The sequence below is a fragment of the Cynoglossus semilaevis genome, chromosome 5 (assembly GCF_000523025.1).
Source record: "Cynoglossus semilaevis isolate Cse_v1.0 chromosome 5, Cse_v1.0, whole genome shotgun sequence".
Taxonomy (NCBI): Eukaryota; Metazoa; Chordata; class Actinopteri; order Pleuronectiformes; family Cynoglossidae; genus Cynoglossus; species Cynoglossus semilaevis.
The window spans coordinates 15,855,809-15,872,495 of NC_024311.1; the positions used below are offsets into that span (position 1 = coordinate 15,855,809).

Consider the following 16,687-nt stretch of genomic DNA (forward strand, 5'->3'; position numbering starts at 1 on the left):
GAGAAATATATTGGGAAGGGAAGGGGGCTGCGGACCGGGGGGGTCAAGACACTTGTAACATGTGAAAAGAGCAATTATTCTGGGAGACAAAACCTTCCCTTATCCTGGGCAGTGCCAGGGTCAATGCAAGGTACGGCTGAGCTGCGTTTCACCGGCGCTTATTAGCCACAGCAAGCTGCAAACTTTGGAAGAGTGCATCTTGTTAATGAACAGCCCCCTCCTCATTTACACCAGCTCTGTCTGCTCTCCCTCGAATGCTGAGGGTGTTAATTATGTCATCATCATAACATGCATACAGACCTCAGCATTCATACACAACCATCTGGAAATGTGCTGCAGCAACAACAAAAGCCTCTTATAGCACATTGCATGAAAATAAACCACATTTCTCATGAAGAATGATATTAACCTTGAGTCTTGTGAGAAATTCTAGGTCCTCGACAAGCGTCAACTAAGGTCAGCTGCATGTCTAAGACACTGTTTGTTTTATTTATTTTCTTTATTCTTAATACACTCATCCATCTGCTTAAAACCACCACGTCAATTTCAGCACATTTCATGTGCAGATGTTTTGCCCCTGCCATACAACAACATGTCTATGTGCTCGATAACAGCAATAATGGAAGCTGAATGAATTGACCCGATCCATGCGCACAACAGCAACACAAGTACATCAGATCTCTATTAACCCTGGTGATAGACCCACAGCACCAGGGTCAGCTTTTATTTGGGCTCACCAAGGTCACAGTATTTACTGCAATGGCTGCAACAACCAAGAGAGGGCCCCGACTTCAAAAGTCAAGAGTTTCAGCATGCATTTAGAAAAATATAATATAATATAGGATCATGCCGTCTTGTTATCAAAATGGTTTGAATGGTCTGATAATGGGCCACACATTGTGGCTAATGTTATAGAAACATTTGCCTTTACAGTGAGAAGATTACTGGTTCTGTATGAAGTTTGCATGTTCTCCCAGTTTGTGCATGGGTTTGTTGAAGTACTCCAGTTTCCGCCCCAAAACATCCCTGTTGGGGTATTTTCTTGATCAGATGCTCTAAATTGACCATAGATATGAATGTGTGCGTGAACACTTTTATGTCTCTATATGTGGCCCTATGATGGACTGATGAACTGTCTAGAGTAATTCCCTGTTGACAGCTGGGATTGGTCCCAGCGCCCCATCATGTGATCCTGCAAAGAAGTAAGCGGTAGATAATGGATGGATGGTCTGATGATTCGCTTGGTGGCAGCCGGGATTAGCATTATGGGTAATATACTTGTTCCACTCAAAACAATAATTAGGAAAATGCAATATCTCCTCTCTGTGAGCCAGTGTGTATCCACCATGTTAAGTGGCTAACACACACAGTATTTATAGCAGATGTGCACTGGAATTATAGGGGCCCCTCAGAGGAGGCCCACCCAAGGCCCGCTTCCACCTCCTGGGGAGTCCCACCCTCCCTCCATGTGTCAGGAAGACTAAGTGATTCTCATCAAATCTTTTTTACCTCCCCGTGAACCGGCAAAGTCTGCATCGCAACATGGTGTCATAGCTTTTAATTGATCAAGAGACATTTAACAAAACACCGAGCCAGAAGTGTCTTTCACCTCTGCAATTAAGGTTGAATGTCAGCGAGAGCAGCTGTTTTGCACAGATTATGTGAATCACAATTAACGTCTTCTAATTGTAGACAAAGAGAAAAAAAAATGTTCTCTACGAGCTGGATGTGGCTAATATTAGCACACTTTTGAGTCATAAAGACGGAGACTGAATCTGGGGCAGTTTTTCTTTATGTTTGGCACAGAAAGAGGGATGACAGAGTTACTGTGTATGCATTTACTGTAGTGGCTACACATATACAACTTCATCCTAAACAAAAAACTCCGTGTCATAAGCCTCTGTTCTCAAAAAGGCTAAATATTTATTTTATTAGTTGTATACTGTTACATTAATGTAAAAACAGAAAACATAAAATCGTCATAATTAGTTTAAATCAATTTGTTCGGATGCTGTTTGGACATTTTCTTACTTGAATTTTTTTAGTGTGGACAATTTTATGGTAAAATGTGTGTTTGTTTTTGCAACTCGGGCGAAGAAAAAAATATTATAATTGCTCCCTTTCTCTGAGACTGAGCCATAAAACCACTGAAAACACATCATGCCATTAACGATGATAGGCTTTTGACGTACTGCATTTACTTAAACGTGCATTAAAGACACTGAACATTCACGCCCTAACAGCCCGTTGGTCTGTGTTTGTCTGTGTCAGCTGCATCCAGAAGCAGAAGATAAAGTGCTTCTGTGAGAACCAATGGTAACGGGGGACATGAAAGTGAACTGTCTTTGCAAATTGCGACATATTTATGAAAAGGTTGACACAACTGCAATCAGTTAGTTCCACAGCTAATGTAGCTAGTCTTAAAAAAGGCTCAGAAATCAGAAAACGTATGTGGCTCGCACAGTGCAGTTGTAATGGTTTTATACTTTTATTTAAGCAGCCCCCTGGTTAAATGCTGTCTGGAGACAGTATGTGTAATTTAATAACACCACTTAAAAGTGTAAGTGGATCCAGGAGGTGGGTGTGCAAAATAAAGACGAACAGTGGCAGTTTCTAGGACCCAAACATTAGTAGTTTTGACTTTCTAACATATTTAAAAACAGGTAAAATTTGAAAAGTTATTCAACTGAACCTTCATAACTGTCAGTCAGTGACCCTGGGTCAGGAAGTTAACCACAAATATTCCTACCACATTTTTTCATTATTCAGGCTTCTCTTTGAATAGTGACATTTATCAGGGAGGGGAAAAAAAACTGTTATATTGTGGAAAAAATGATTTGGAATCAGCATGGGGAAATACAGGAAAGTCCTTTGTTGGTGTAGAAGTGAATTTATATGCATGGTTTTGTCCTGAACTTCCAAACCGCCCTGAATGTAGCCTATCCAATGTCATCTGGGATTAACTGCAGCTCCCCTCTAACCCTCAACCAGATAACAGTGGAGGATAGATTGTCACGACGATTATGTTCATAATCACGATTATAATAGTGATTATGATTACGATCATAATGGTGATTATGATTGTGATGGAGCAGTAGCAGTGGTCATAGCGGTGGAATGTTATTATTGTCTTCATTATCATTATCCCCTGCTCTTGTTTTTACAGCACTTTGAATTCTGGACTGCCATGGAGTGTTACGTCAACACTATTAATGGTTTCAGGAATCATTAGTATCATGTAATCCTTCGCTGTCGCTGTGTTATACGCAACCCTAATAAAAAACAGTGTAGGATCCCAAACATGTGGACCTAATATTTTCTTCACATAAAACTAGCGGTACTCTTTAAAAACCTTATGCATGTATATAAAGGTAAGCAGGCCGATAGGTCTCTCCTGATAGCCATAAAACGGAAGTGTAAATGGGGTTACATGGAAATGGGATGCTATCTCTATAATGGAAAGTACATGCTCTGACAGTCTGCTTGTGCCTAGAAAAACCAACTGTACATATTCTCTGAGAGATAGCATCGAAAAGAAAGTCGATTGATGGAAAAGGCGAAGGATGACAGGCCTTTACACACACTACTAATGGCAAATTAAATTCCTTCTCAGGAAGAATGTTTGGCAGAGCAAGTGCTGCCTCTTCACTCTGAGAGGTAAAATGCATCCCTTGTTGGAGAATGAATCATGATGTGGAGAGGCAGGCTTTTTTTGATGACATCAAATGACACTGGAAGGTCAGTGGCACTTGTATCTGTTAAATGGATTGGATTAAGTGGAGGCTCTTCGTCTTCGTCTCCTGCTTCCTTTCATAATGTAGATTTTCTTCCGGTGGCGGGAATGGGAGGCACACACTGTTCTACACCACAGTTTCCCAGGGAGCGATGAGTGGTGACAGGTGCAAGAAAATGTCTTGTGGCATTAAGGGAATTGAAAAGACATTAAGTTTACACACTGTTTTTTTTTTTTTTTTCTGTCTCTGCTCTTTGTTTAGCAGAGTTGAACCAGCACTTGCTACAGTACTATTAAAGCTGCATTTCAGTGTAACACATTAAACTAAGACCTGCTTCCTGCTCTGGCCTTAAAAAGCAGATATTGAGGATTTTTACATGAAAAACTTAACTTAATTTTCCAGCCTGATCTAATTTGCCACCTAGACCACAACATTTTTTTAGCTGCGAATCACAAAAAAGAAATACTTCTCCACAGTGCTTCAGTTTTCCAGTTTACTATACAAAATTGGGTTTTTCTTAGACATTTTCTATTGACCACAGATCTAGACTCTAGACTGTAAGTCTGTAGAAAACAATAGTTGCAGTGTATCCTAAAGCAGTCTATGCCTTTGTCAGGTGTTGTACTGCACATTCAGCAGCAGTTTCCAACCATCCTTTCTTGCCACTCATTTGGAGTAAAATCACTTAAACTTTTTTTCCCCCCTGTTAAATGAAGGCTTGCGTAAATAACCACAGGAAGTGCTTTCTTGAAAAGCTCTTTGTATATATTTTTTTAACCAATTAGAGCATGTGGCGTAGAACAGGGGTGAGCAACCGAAAGGAATTCCCCCACAGCCTTGACCTTTTTAGACGTGATGTAAAACACACATGTGATATGTTTGAGGAGTGTGTGGCAGATGGTGGTCTCAACCAATTAGGAGAAGTTCTCTGGAGGTGGAGGAACGACCTTTTTGTATAATTAGTTCTCTTATTTAAAGCAAAGATTTTGAGTAGAATAACTAATTAGATGTCATAAAAGGCAAATTAAAGATTTTTGTGATCTCGGGGGGAATTACAGCAACTCCTTTCTTCTTCTTTGCCTGAGTCCTGGAACTCACATTCACACACGTGTACACAGATCCACACACAGGCATTTTCGTTCCCTTTCTCCTCATTAAGACTGTTTTAGTTCTGTAGAAACCTGTCAGCCAGCCTCTGTTGGCATACCTGCAGAGAGCTCCCCTAACAAGCCATGAAATGCAGGTAGAGGAATCCGCCCTTATCTGCAGCAGCTCGAATTTGAAGCTTTTTAGCTTCATTTACACAGAACATTGGTATTTATAGCAGCTGTTGTGATCCTAATGTGCCAGCTTCAAGGGCCCTGTTTTGAGAGGGAGAGAGGTGAGGGAGCTGGAGGGCAGGCAGAACACTAATTGATGGCTCCCATCACCAGCCCTGGACCAATTAGCCTCTCTTTTCCACGTCTGATAAAGAAATAAGATGGCTCACCACCGGCGGAGCACTTACTGACATATAAACCAAAGCCATAAATTTGACTAACAAGCTCTCCTACTCCTTTTAGCTCTTTTTTAAAAGGGAGGATGATAATTATATGACATTCATCGCATTAGTGATGTGTGGACGGTCAATAACGACAGAACAAATCTGGATCCGGACTTTGTAAGTCCATTTAGTTGTGTGTGTGTGTGTGTGAGAGAGAGAGCGAGAGGCAGGGGGAGAGAGATGGGGTTTTTTTCTATTCCAAAGCAGTTCTTTGAAATGCGCTTTAAGGTTTTTTGCGAAGGTGTACAAACCTGACAGGCTCAGCCGAGAAGAACAGCCCGCGACTGAAGCAGTCCCTCGTTATCAGCCGAGGTTGTGTTTATCACCGAAGTTACACTAAAAACAGGAGATCCCTCTGCACAGTGACCCCGTTCACACTCGCACTGTCGCTTTGGCGCTAAGTGCAAAAGAAATGAAAATCAGAAAGAAACTTTCTTTTGTTTGAATAAAAACGTACCAGCACGCACTTCGAAAGTGCAACAGCCAAACTGTGACATTTTGTATAAAACTGTGTGTTAATGGGCTTTTGTAGATACGCACTTACAAAAAAAAAAAAAAAAAACGTCGGCTTCACCTCCTACCACGCAGTGTCCAGTCTTTTTTTTAGCCAGAGAGAGAAATGTGTTTTGAAAGTAGAGTGGCAAGTGGCGTCCACTGTGTGTTCTTTTAGACGGATCAATAGCTCAGTGTGTGAGAGAGTGTCTTAAGAGCTGTTGTCTTGTGCTTTCAGCTGTGGCAGACCTGTTAGTGCTGCAGAGGGGAGCAGAGCACCCCTGCCTCTGTACCAGCAGTGGCCTGAGGGGGGCTTTTAGTCCAAACACAAATGTCAACCACACATAGACTATTAGTGTTTAGTGCAGTTATTAAATGGACTTTATTTGTCCTTTAGGAGGCTAAAAGGCGCACTTAAAGGGGACCTACGTGACAGCAGGGCAATTTGCGAGTTTGGTAACTTAGGCTCGCTCGTTGCAGACACATGAGTACAGATAAGTGTAAGAGGAGGAGAGGCTGTAATGCTCTGAGCAGGCAACACTTTGTGTGTGTGTGTGTGTGTTTGTGGTTTGGAGGTGGGCATATCTGAGTGTGTGCGTGCGCCGCTGAGTGTGTGTCCCCGTGTGTGTCTATGAAAGGCAGCGAGTGAGTGTATGCTAAAAGGCACTTAGGCCATAACATATCTCACTGGGGCCTGGTAGCAGCGTTTTTGTGGTCGGAGGCATTTTAAAAGGTTAATGTTAATCTATACCAAACAAAGCCCATGAGGAGCTTTTACAGCTGCGGACAGATCTGTGAAATGGGCTTTGATGAAATGGTAGATTGGTAACGTACAAGGCAGTTCAATGTAAATACCACAGAAAGCAGGACGGCGTCCTCCATGGCCTCCCCGCTGTCAGGCCTGCTGTAAGTGATCGTGTTAGTTCGGTGTTGCAGTGTGTACTCTTGTGAATGACAAAGGTAGGCTTTTGTCGACCAATGTGACCCGTGTCACATTGGTCAGCATGGAATGTTGTCTGTAATGCATATGAAGAAGGTCACGCGTGGTAGTAGCGCGGCCCAGGCTCCGACGCCACAGAAAAGTGACCATCTTATCAAAAGAGAACATGAAAAGTCACTCGTGTTCCGTGCGCCGTAAATCACGTCTCTTTGTGCCCTTATCACTACAGGTGTGCCGATGCTCTCCGTCCAGCCCAAAGGGAAACAGAAGGGGTGTGCCGGCTGCAATCGAAAGATTAAAGACCGCTACCTGCTCAAGGCCCTGGACAAATACTGGCACGAGGACTGTCTCAAATGTGCCTGCTGCGACTGCCGTCTGGGGGAGGTGGGCTCCACCCTGTACACGAAAGCCAACCTCATCCTCTGTCGCAGGGACTACCTGAGGTAAGAGGACACACAGACACCTGTGTCCACCCAGCATCAGAACCATGACATCATCAGAGCTGCAGCACGAAAGAGGTCACAACAAAGGATGTCTCACTGATTTCTTAAAATCATAAATCCAAGTCAATTTAAATGCAAAATTCGTCACTGTTGTCGGTGTAAATCCCAACGTGTGGCGTGATCATATTCTTTTATAGCAACCATATTTTTTTTATAGCGTACATATTTTTTTACAGCATGCATATTGTTTTATAGCTTGCATATAGACGAGGCTAAATTTTCAAATGATTAAAAAAAACCCAACAAGTTGCAAAAGAAGCACATTCCATTGCATCTACTCGTTTATAAATCATTTATTAAATTATATTAAATTATAACATCATTGAACAGAAATCATTTTATTCCCACATGTTTACTGTTTTGATCTTAAGTTGCTTAATCAATAACTTTTTCTCTCTTTGAATCAATCTAGGTGCATATTTAAATAAAAACTGTTTCATGTGAACTGTCAATTATGAATCAATATATATATATTTGGTTTGTATAGTTACTCCTTAATTATCAAAAAATAATATTATAGAAATACTAAAGATAGCTAATGTCTACAGAGGCTAGGTGACTAAGCTGTGGTTGATGACCTCATTTCCAGCACAGGTCAATTTAAAAGTTTACTTTGACATTGTTTATTTCTCACATTTCATTATCTATTTCATATTAATGTTCATATGAGGTCATTAAACTCTTGTCATTGAGGGAAATTCTAGTGCTGCGGTGTCTCTGGCCCCGTGTCCTCACACAGTGCAGCCCCAGATGCCCCTGCCATCTGTTTGTTAAATTAAACATGACCATATCCTGGACATTAAATCACTTTCTCATTCAGGTCTTTGCATTTTTCTGAGCAAAAGTCTCTCGTGGACAACATGATCCGGTATATTCAAAATTCATTTATTTTTAATTTGAGTGAAAAGTGAGAGAGAATATTTATCCACTTAACTTAGATGGATTTCTTTGATTGATACCTTAAATGATCTTTTTTCTTTGTAGACGTTACTGTAGACCACAGCCACCTCAGCAGGTGTACATGGAGAAAGACAGTCACCATTCATTAGCTCTAGCCTCTGTACACTTTGTTTTCAAGGTTCAGTGTAAGTATAAATAAAATAAATAAATTCATAAATCCTGATGAGGTGACAATTAACGGACGCCTTAAGAATTAAGGAGAGTGAATATGATGCAGCTTGGAGTTGGACATGTTTCACACACTTAAGGAGAACAGTGACTCCCAACCCTGACTGTGTCTCCCTGCATAGTGTAGGGGAATATTAGACCAGTTTGATCTAAAGGTCAAAAAAGATGAGGAAAAAGAATAGTATGAAATGAACAAAAGTTTAAATTAAAAATCAAATTAAACTAAAGGAGAATTTATTTATTTATTTATTTTTACAACTCTCCATCCATCCCTATAACTTGCTGTTCAGTAAGTAACAAATTCACAACATTTTAACGGCGAAGAAAGATGCTTGAGTTGAATCCTGTTATGGTTCAGGTTAAAAAGCTTGCTCATGTATGTGCAGAGAAAAGAGCGTAAGGTAACGCAGTCTGTCTCCGTGTAATTCCCTCTCTTTTGTGTAGTTTTATCACCTGCAGTAATGAAGCTGACTGTGTGAGCAGACACAGCCCCGTGTGTTTCATTAAAGGAAAGCCTGTGGATCAAACACTTTCTGAGTATTTCCCAGGGTTTGGAGCCATGCCATGTTCATATTAATTAATATAAGAGATCCATCTGTAATTGTTATGGCAACCCAATTCTACACATACCTTGGCCAATGTACTGCGACGCCCTTCTAAATGAAACCGGTGTCTTTTTTTTTTTTCTTACGTGAAGGTCATTTGTATAGAGAGGTTTTTTTTTTTCCTCCAAACTCTTTGATTATAAATCGGAATAATAGATAATTGAACTCCTCCTTTATGTCTCAGTCTCAAGATCATACGACTTCAGCAGAGGGTTGACAATCTCAGCATAATGGTCTGATCATCAGGAGCCTGTAGCCTGAATTAATTTAATCCTCTGGTGTATTAGCCAGGACATAATAGTCATCCACTTATCAAAACAGGGTATAATTAATGACATTTTTTAGATGATGAAGATAATATGGGATCCACAAATGAGTTAAATACCTGGAGGAAGATGATAGCTTTATCTCAACTTCACCGTTTTTTACTGTCTCTTCTTTTCCTTACAGCACCACTTTAGGTAAAACTGATATAAAAACGGAGATTATTACTTTTGAAAAAAAATAACAAATATTTGTTAAGGTCCATAATAAATGATGCATGCGTTAACAACATTCAGGTTTTAATGAAACGTGACAAACAGGAATGTCTCGGATAAAAAATAAAAAAAAAACTTCAAGAGCCGCAGCATATTCAGAGAGTAAAGCTATGCAAAAGGAAAGATGATTCACTGAAGGAGATTTAAGGGTTTGAAGTTTTCCACAGCTGCCAGTTCAAAGACGTTCTTATTTCTAAATACCAGGTGTAATAATCCAATAACAGAGGAGGCAGCACCGGGCTTATTTGCACAGCTTCAGTTCAAATCTGCAGCCGAAAATCAACAACACCAACATCAAGCGATTTGTCCACAAAGTTATTTTCGCACCGAAATTCAATGAGGACAAAAGCACAAAGTGTTTTTACTAACTCAAAAGCAGAGAAACGTGTTTTTGTATTTGGTTACAGTTTAAGAGTATAATTTTCAGTACAACAAGGTACTGACAGTCAGGGATCAGTTTGTACTTGTTGTCTCGTGTACAACTGTCTGACCACTCTAACTGGATCAGTGTGAGTCAGTCCCACAGCAGTGAATATTAAAACTATGGTTAGTTGACCTGATAAAAGCAGGAGCAGAGAGAGTGTTTCAATTAGTCATTAACCAACAGAGAAAAACACAATTATTTGACAACAGTGTCTGCCAGTCTCTTATATAATATGAAACATCTTTTATTTTAGATTCTGACTTGACTATGTTCCAGGATTTCTCTGTCCACAATATTCAAGAATGTCATTATTCTAATTTGAGGTCTTTCAAAGAAACAAAGAGAGATTTTAACGGAATTGTCTTCTGTTACTATTGGCCACAAACATATCGGTCAGAGGGGTTATTTACAGTGTAACATGGACAACCAATGGTGAAGGAAAATGGAATTTAGAAGAAAAAAAAGCAATTAAATGTAATAGCTTTGTTTTTGAAATATAAATATGAGAGAGGAATCACTCAGTGGTACCGTTGACTGTGGTCTTGATATTCTTCCATTTTTTTTTAATTTACTTTTTCACATAGTGAACCATTATGTCCTTTCTCATAGATTTCTTTTGCTTTCCACCAATAATGTATACAAATGATGTGGAAAAATTAAAGTACTGCTCTTCTAACATGTGTTTTATGTCTGTGGGCAGAGTAGGCGGGCCTTGTTACACAAAATGAAATGGAAATTCGGTCATGATTTCATTGTCATCAGGGATGACGTATGAAATCAAAATTAATTGAATAGTCAAAATAATGTATTATATTTACAAGTAATATGCAGTACTTGTGTATATAGGTAAATACTGTATTATAAAGAAAAAAATAAATAAAAAAATTTAAAAACTAGAGTCGCACCAATCCAAAAAAACCCCAAATAAAGTTATTAATTAATTATTAATTAAAATATAGCCCATCGACAGAATTAGCCGGTGCCCTGCGCTGACACTAGCCTGTCAGGGGCCGATATGTAATAGTGACATCAGGAGTGTCATAGGAACCAAAGAAAAACTGTACAAAAAAGACCCAATCACAGCCTCAGATCATGGATGCTGAGATTAGGAACAGGTCAAATGTTTTCAGTCAGCGGCAGCTGGACTTTTCCAGTCAGGTCATGTAGCTCCTCTCCATCCTAACAGGAGACAGTGACCTGCTCTCAACTGTAACAGAAACTCTTATCAGGAGTGAACAGCAGATTCTGGTGAGATACGGGTTATTTACAGTCATCATCGGAGTTTCAGTTGTCGCCTAAAAATGCAGTAAATGAAGTATCAAATGAAGTACTACACTGTGAGTCTGTCAAAACGCAACAGCTCAACTTAAGTTCTCATTCAGCCCATCGTTTTTTGGGAGATGTCCTTTGTTCTACACCCTGAACCTCCTCATTAAAAGGGAACTCTTGACAATGTAGACACAGAATAAACAGCCCAGTCCTAACCTAACAGTTGGATTTCCTGTATGAAACCTTTCCTGGTGAATGTGGTCCTTTTAAGATCAGCACATGCCTCGCTGAAAGACTGTGAAAATCGCACGCTCTGTGCAAGTCATAGCGATGTGGGAAAGGTCTGTGTTTTTAAATTTAGCAGATTTAAAAATAAATAAATAAAGGAATGTATCGAGTGTTGAAAATCTCCCCCATTTTCAGATACTCTAGACGCAGATAAAAACATTCTGTTGAAGCACATGAGCCTCACTCATCTGCTGCAGGATCGGTTTTTACTTTGTTTCCCCCGGTGTTTGTTGTATTATTTACTGTAGTAACGAGTACGTGCGATGTTTGAGTACAGGTTTCAGAGTTGGCTGTTTCTCATCGCACCACCAGACATTAGAGAACATAGAAATGTCAGAAATAGAACAAATGTAAATGAGATGAAAGACTAGTTCTTTTTAACTCACAATTCTGAGGACGTGAAGATGAATCCACGTCACCCTGCACCTCTTCACTGCACACAATAACTTGTGCAGTAACATTAGTTAAATGTATATAAAGTTGTCAAATACTTGTGTCAGCTCTGATCTTTCACGAAGCGATTCAAAAATTTGAATAACGGCCAAGTCCTTTTCTGTCGTTCTAAGTGTTCCTCCATGTTTGATGAGGGTTATGTGTGAGCTGCTCATCAAAAATCAACGTATTTATGTAAAGCCTCTCTCTTCTTGTACTAACGGGTCCACCTGACCGTCAGCCCACCCACAATAACAATAGGTTCTTCCAGTGTCTGTGTTGAACAGCGTGTGAATCAGCAGGTGAATCGCTCTCTTAGAAGCCAGCAGCCTCTCTGCCTCTGATTCTGCCTGTGCTGCTCTGGGGGGCAGTGGCCTCTAATTAGCAGCTGTGCTGCAGGATAGAAGTTTTCTTTAACAAGGTGAAGCGACTGAGTGGGACCAGCACAGACGAGGCGGAATATCAACACAGCCTCTGAACCCTCCAAAGTCTGGAAAGAGGGGAAAAAAATGTTTTACATGCTGCTGGAAAAGGCAGCCTGCTGTTGCAAAGCTGTGAGACGGTTCTTTTAGGCCGGAATATAAATCTATCCATGGTTGGGAATCTACAAATTAAACATGGAGTCAGACGCTTGAAAAGTTAAAAAATGTAAATCTGACAAGGGCAAGAAGAAAAAACTGTGGAGTTGAGTTGATTTGAGAAGATCTACAGCGGTGACTTCCTGCTCTGTTTGTGACCTTTATCCTTTGGCTCTTCTCTAATAAGACCAGCGTGTTCTGAGCAGCGAGCACAGAGTGCTGTTCAGCTCCAAACATTAAGTCTTTCTTTTCAAGGTTACATCTCACTTGATCATTTCAGGCTCATTTGAAAATGACAGGGAAGTCGGTGGAGAGGAGATGGAGGAGGGATTGAGCCTAAACCCTGGAAAGAGAATAACTTTATGACTACTTTACAAAAGTAGGCAGTAAAAATCCAGCTGACTTTGGTTGAATAAAAAAGGCTCACTTGGAGTTTTTCTTTTTTTTTTCCACAAACTTTCAACAGCACAAATGATTTTTCTTAGACCTGTTTTCATTGCAGTTGCAGTGTGTGCACAGAGGGGGGAGTTGAGGGGGGTCTTTGAAGAAGGAGATTAAAACCATGTGATCAATTTAATTAGATCATTAGTCTAGAATTAGGATCTGTGCTTGTAACTCTCATTAAGAAAAATACCAAGTGGCTGCCAAGAAAGATTACATTCAGCTATTTCCATTCCGTCTCACTCCGCTCCTCCATCACGCCGTTTGTCTGCTATTGTCCTTGCTTCTCAGAAACGCTTTTATTGCATCAGGGTAAAGAGAAGGTGGGTCAAACTGCGTCTGTGCTCTGTCTTTCAGGCTCTTTGGTACGACGGGGAACTGTGCAGCCTGCAGCAAACTGATCCCAGCCTTTGAAATGGTGATGAGAGCCAGAGATAATGTTTACCATTTGGACTGTTTTGCCTGTCAGCTTTGTAACCAGAGGTAAGACTTAAGAAGCATAAGTCCACAGAAAGAAAAAATAAAAATGAGCGTCTCTCTTCTGATGAAAAAAAAAATAATACAAACGTTCAGGAGAACTGCTTAGAGGTTGAACAGGAGGAGTTGTTTTCTACAGAAGCCCAGAGGTGACGTGAATGAACAATTGGCTGAGATCTTGCAAAATAAGTGAGATCACACAAATATTTCCAGACATTCTCAAACATTCCTGTAAGATCTTGAGTTCATCTGAATCTAGTTCACGCTGTTTCCACATACAAAACCTAAGTTACTTTTTTTTTTTACCAAATTGAATTGTGTACATTTGAATAAAATATGACTTCTTCATAATGGCCCTAAAAGTAAGAATTGTTGAAGAAAACCACTGTTAATAAAAAAGACAAACATGAACAAATAAAGGTTCTTAATGTGCACGTTGGTTATAAATCCAGACCAAAGTCAATGTTGTGCATCAGTCATAGGAGTTGTACATTTAGCTAAAACACATGACACATGATGACCCACAGAAACAACAGTCTGCTCCACTGTTGTAGCCTCTTTGCACTGGCTCTTGTGTTTTTAAGCACAACACTAACACATTGTTCTAATTACACTGTCAATGTGTTTTTAACAACCGCAGCTAAAGTACAAACAGAGCTTACATTTATTGGACTCAAGGAGAAAAAAACAAAGTAAATACTATCATTATATGTAATTTATTATTATCTGTTTGAAACTAATTGAAACACAATTTACTTTTTTAAACTTAAAAACCTACGTTTCACTTCAACACTGTTAGGGTTGAAGAAAGTGGCGAATGAATGTTGTCGTTTGGAGTGTAGACATGATGAAGCATGTGTATCTGTAGAAATTAATTCTGAAATTTTAATTTAAATGACAAAATAAGATTTACCCAAATATGACAACAATGCATCTTTGATCTCTAAATGAAGGATAAAAAAGCAAAATCTCCCATCATTAAAAATCATCTGAGATCAGAGCCTTACATGAAACTAATCAGTGATGAACTAAGAAATAAACCTGTTGTATGAGGACCCTAGAATATCACATGGCCAATTTTCTTTTCTTTTTAATGCAATGGCAGTAATGGCAGCTCACTGCCAGCAGGAGGTCCTTCTCATGCTTGTCGTAGGTGCCGTGGCCTTTGTTCCCCCACACACCACAGGCCCATTAACCTTCGGCAGACCAGGTTCAGTTACCATAGTGAGCACCTGCTGAAAGGAAATCATGAGCACAGTCTGCTGACAGTCATGAAGCCAGACCTCCTGAGGCGACGTTCTGCCGTGGGGTGACTGTTTTACCCTGAGCCACACTGAACTATTGTTGCCTACACCCGTGTCTCCGACTGTCACGCCAACTAACAGCAGTATCTTAAATATCACCAGGGCGCAGGGTCAGGATTTATGTCTTTGAGACATTTGTAATTTGCACTGATATTCAATTCACCGGCGCTGCGTCTGTTGCAAACTAACCACAAAACACTACAATGTAAAACACATTATTAAAAAGACAATATTCTTCTTTTTTTACAAAAACAATTTTAAATTACAACCAAAGGGACTTCACTAATATTTTTTAAAAATTATTAAATTTTATACGTAGCAATCCAAAAGGTCATATCTTGACTGTGAAAATTATTAATTTATGATATTGATATTATGTAATTTTTTAAAGTGTATATCATATAAATATTTGTACGCACTAATTGAAGTACCAAAATACAAATGCACAACTGAAGACCTCCTTAAGACTTGGATCTTGTGGATTCTACTATTACAGTAATGTTTATTAGATTAAACATTCTGAAGTAAATGTCTACAGTTGTCGAACTACTTTACTTTATACGTCAAACATTCTGAAACAGAGACATAGATGGTAAATAAAAACACAGAACGCCAAAGGTGTGAAGCCTCAGAAGGGTTAGTGAAAGTGCTCCGCTGCAAACGCTAATGGACGACCATGCTTCTGTTGAACGGTCCAGCTGTCAATCACACATTGACGCACCCTAACTCCTCCTGATGAAGTGTGTTGTATTCTCTAAATTGAATCAGAATTTATTAAAATGAAATATTACATACTGTACATGTAAATGGTCCATTCAAAATGACCACTGATTGAGTTACTTTAGGAAATGTCCAGAACTTTGTCTGTGGCCAGAAAAAAACTTTAATATTTAATTTTTGTTTTCTTCTGTCTTTTCTGTGCCATCAGGTTTTGCGTGGGAGACAAGTTTTTCCTGAAAAACAACATGATTTTGTGTCAAATGGACTATGAGGAGGGCCAGCTGAACGGAAGCTTCGAGACACAGGTTCAATAGTTCGGACCTGCCGGCAGCAACAATCAGTTTCACACTTTTCACACAGGATGGATGTTCTGCTGCACTTGGAATAAAAGACAAGCGTCGGTCTGCTTGCCTGCAATACTTTTTAAGACCCCTTTATCAGTCCCTAAGGACTTGGTTGTAAATATTTAACTTTTTGCCCCTCCCGAGCCCCAACACTGAGCAGTTACAAACGTGATGTACAGTTGTGCCTGCTTAGCTGAGCACTGTATTGCTTGTATGTTTTTTGTGAAATTTATTTGAGGATTGCTTTTGTTCTCCTTTTAGAAATGCTTCATTGGAGGGTATGTACAGTCTGTTTTCTCTGTATATATAAACGGGAACATTTATTTTATGAAATGTAATGCAATTTTATTACTAGTGTGAATTAAAAGATTCTTAAATGTTCACAGTGAGTTTTTTCTGGCACTAAAACCAAAGTTGTTGGAGACGGTCAGCCTGCGCGTTGATGTGTAATCATTTCTCCAATAACTGCACTGGACAAGAAAAAGGCCTTGAAGGAGGAAAGGAAAAAAAAATTCTATTTGAATTCCATCTTTAAAACATGATGCAACAAAACTGGTTTTATGAATACATTTTGCTGTTGAAAACTGACTAAAAAAATATTTTATTTGGAATAAAAGAATTCTTCTCCAAACTGTGTGGTTGTGACTGTGCGGTTGTCATGAAAGGGACTGAGACGGGCTGAGCTGCCCTTTATGATTCATGCTTCACTAAGTGCTATCTAATTATGAGAGAGTGAGAAGGTGAACCCTGAAATGAAATACAAGTGAAAAGAAATTAGAGGCAAAATAAATGCTTATTGAGTTTGAGCTCATTCAGGAGCAGAGATGCAGAGCTGGATTGAAACAGGCTTTATTTTCCCAGAAATTACTTTTTACTCCACAGTAAGTGAGGGACTGTCTTTGTATGGGATGAGGTCAGACAGTATC

At 39.6% G+C, this 16,687-nt stretch overlaps 1 protein-coding gene across 1 annotated transcript in view; it reads left to right on the top strand.

The window, feature by feature from the left end:
* Positions 1-16,435, top strand: part of lmo1 (LIM domain only 1) — a 24,131-nt gene extending 7,696 nt beyond the window's left edge. Inside the window, exons 2-4 of the mRNA XM_008310771.3 lie at positions 6,939-7,152; positions 13,274-13,399; positions 15,626-16,435. Coding sequence (XP_008308993.1) covers positions 6,939-7,152; positions 13,274-13,399; positions 15,626-15,731 — 446 coding nt within the window. The 3' untranslated portion in view covers positions 15,732-16,435. The remainder of the gene's footprint in view (positions 1-6,938; positions 7,153-13,273; positions 13,400-15,625) is intronic.
* Positions 16,436-16,687: the final 252 nt, after the last annotated feature.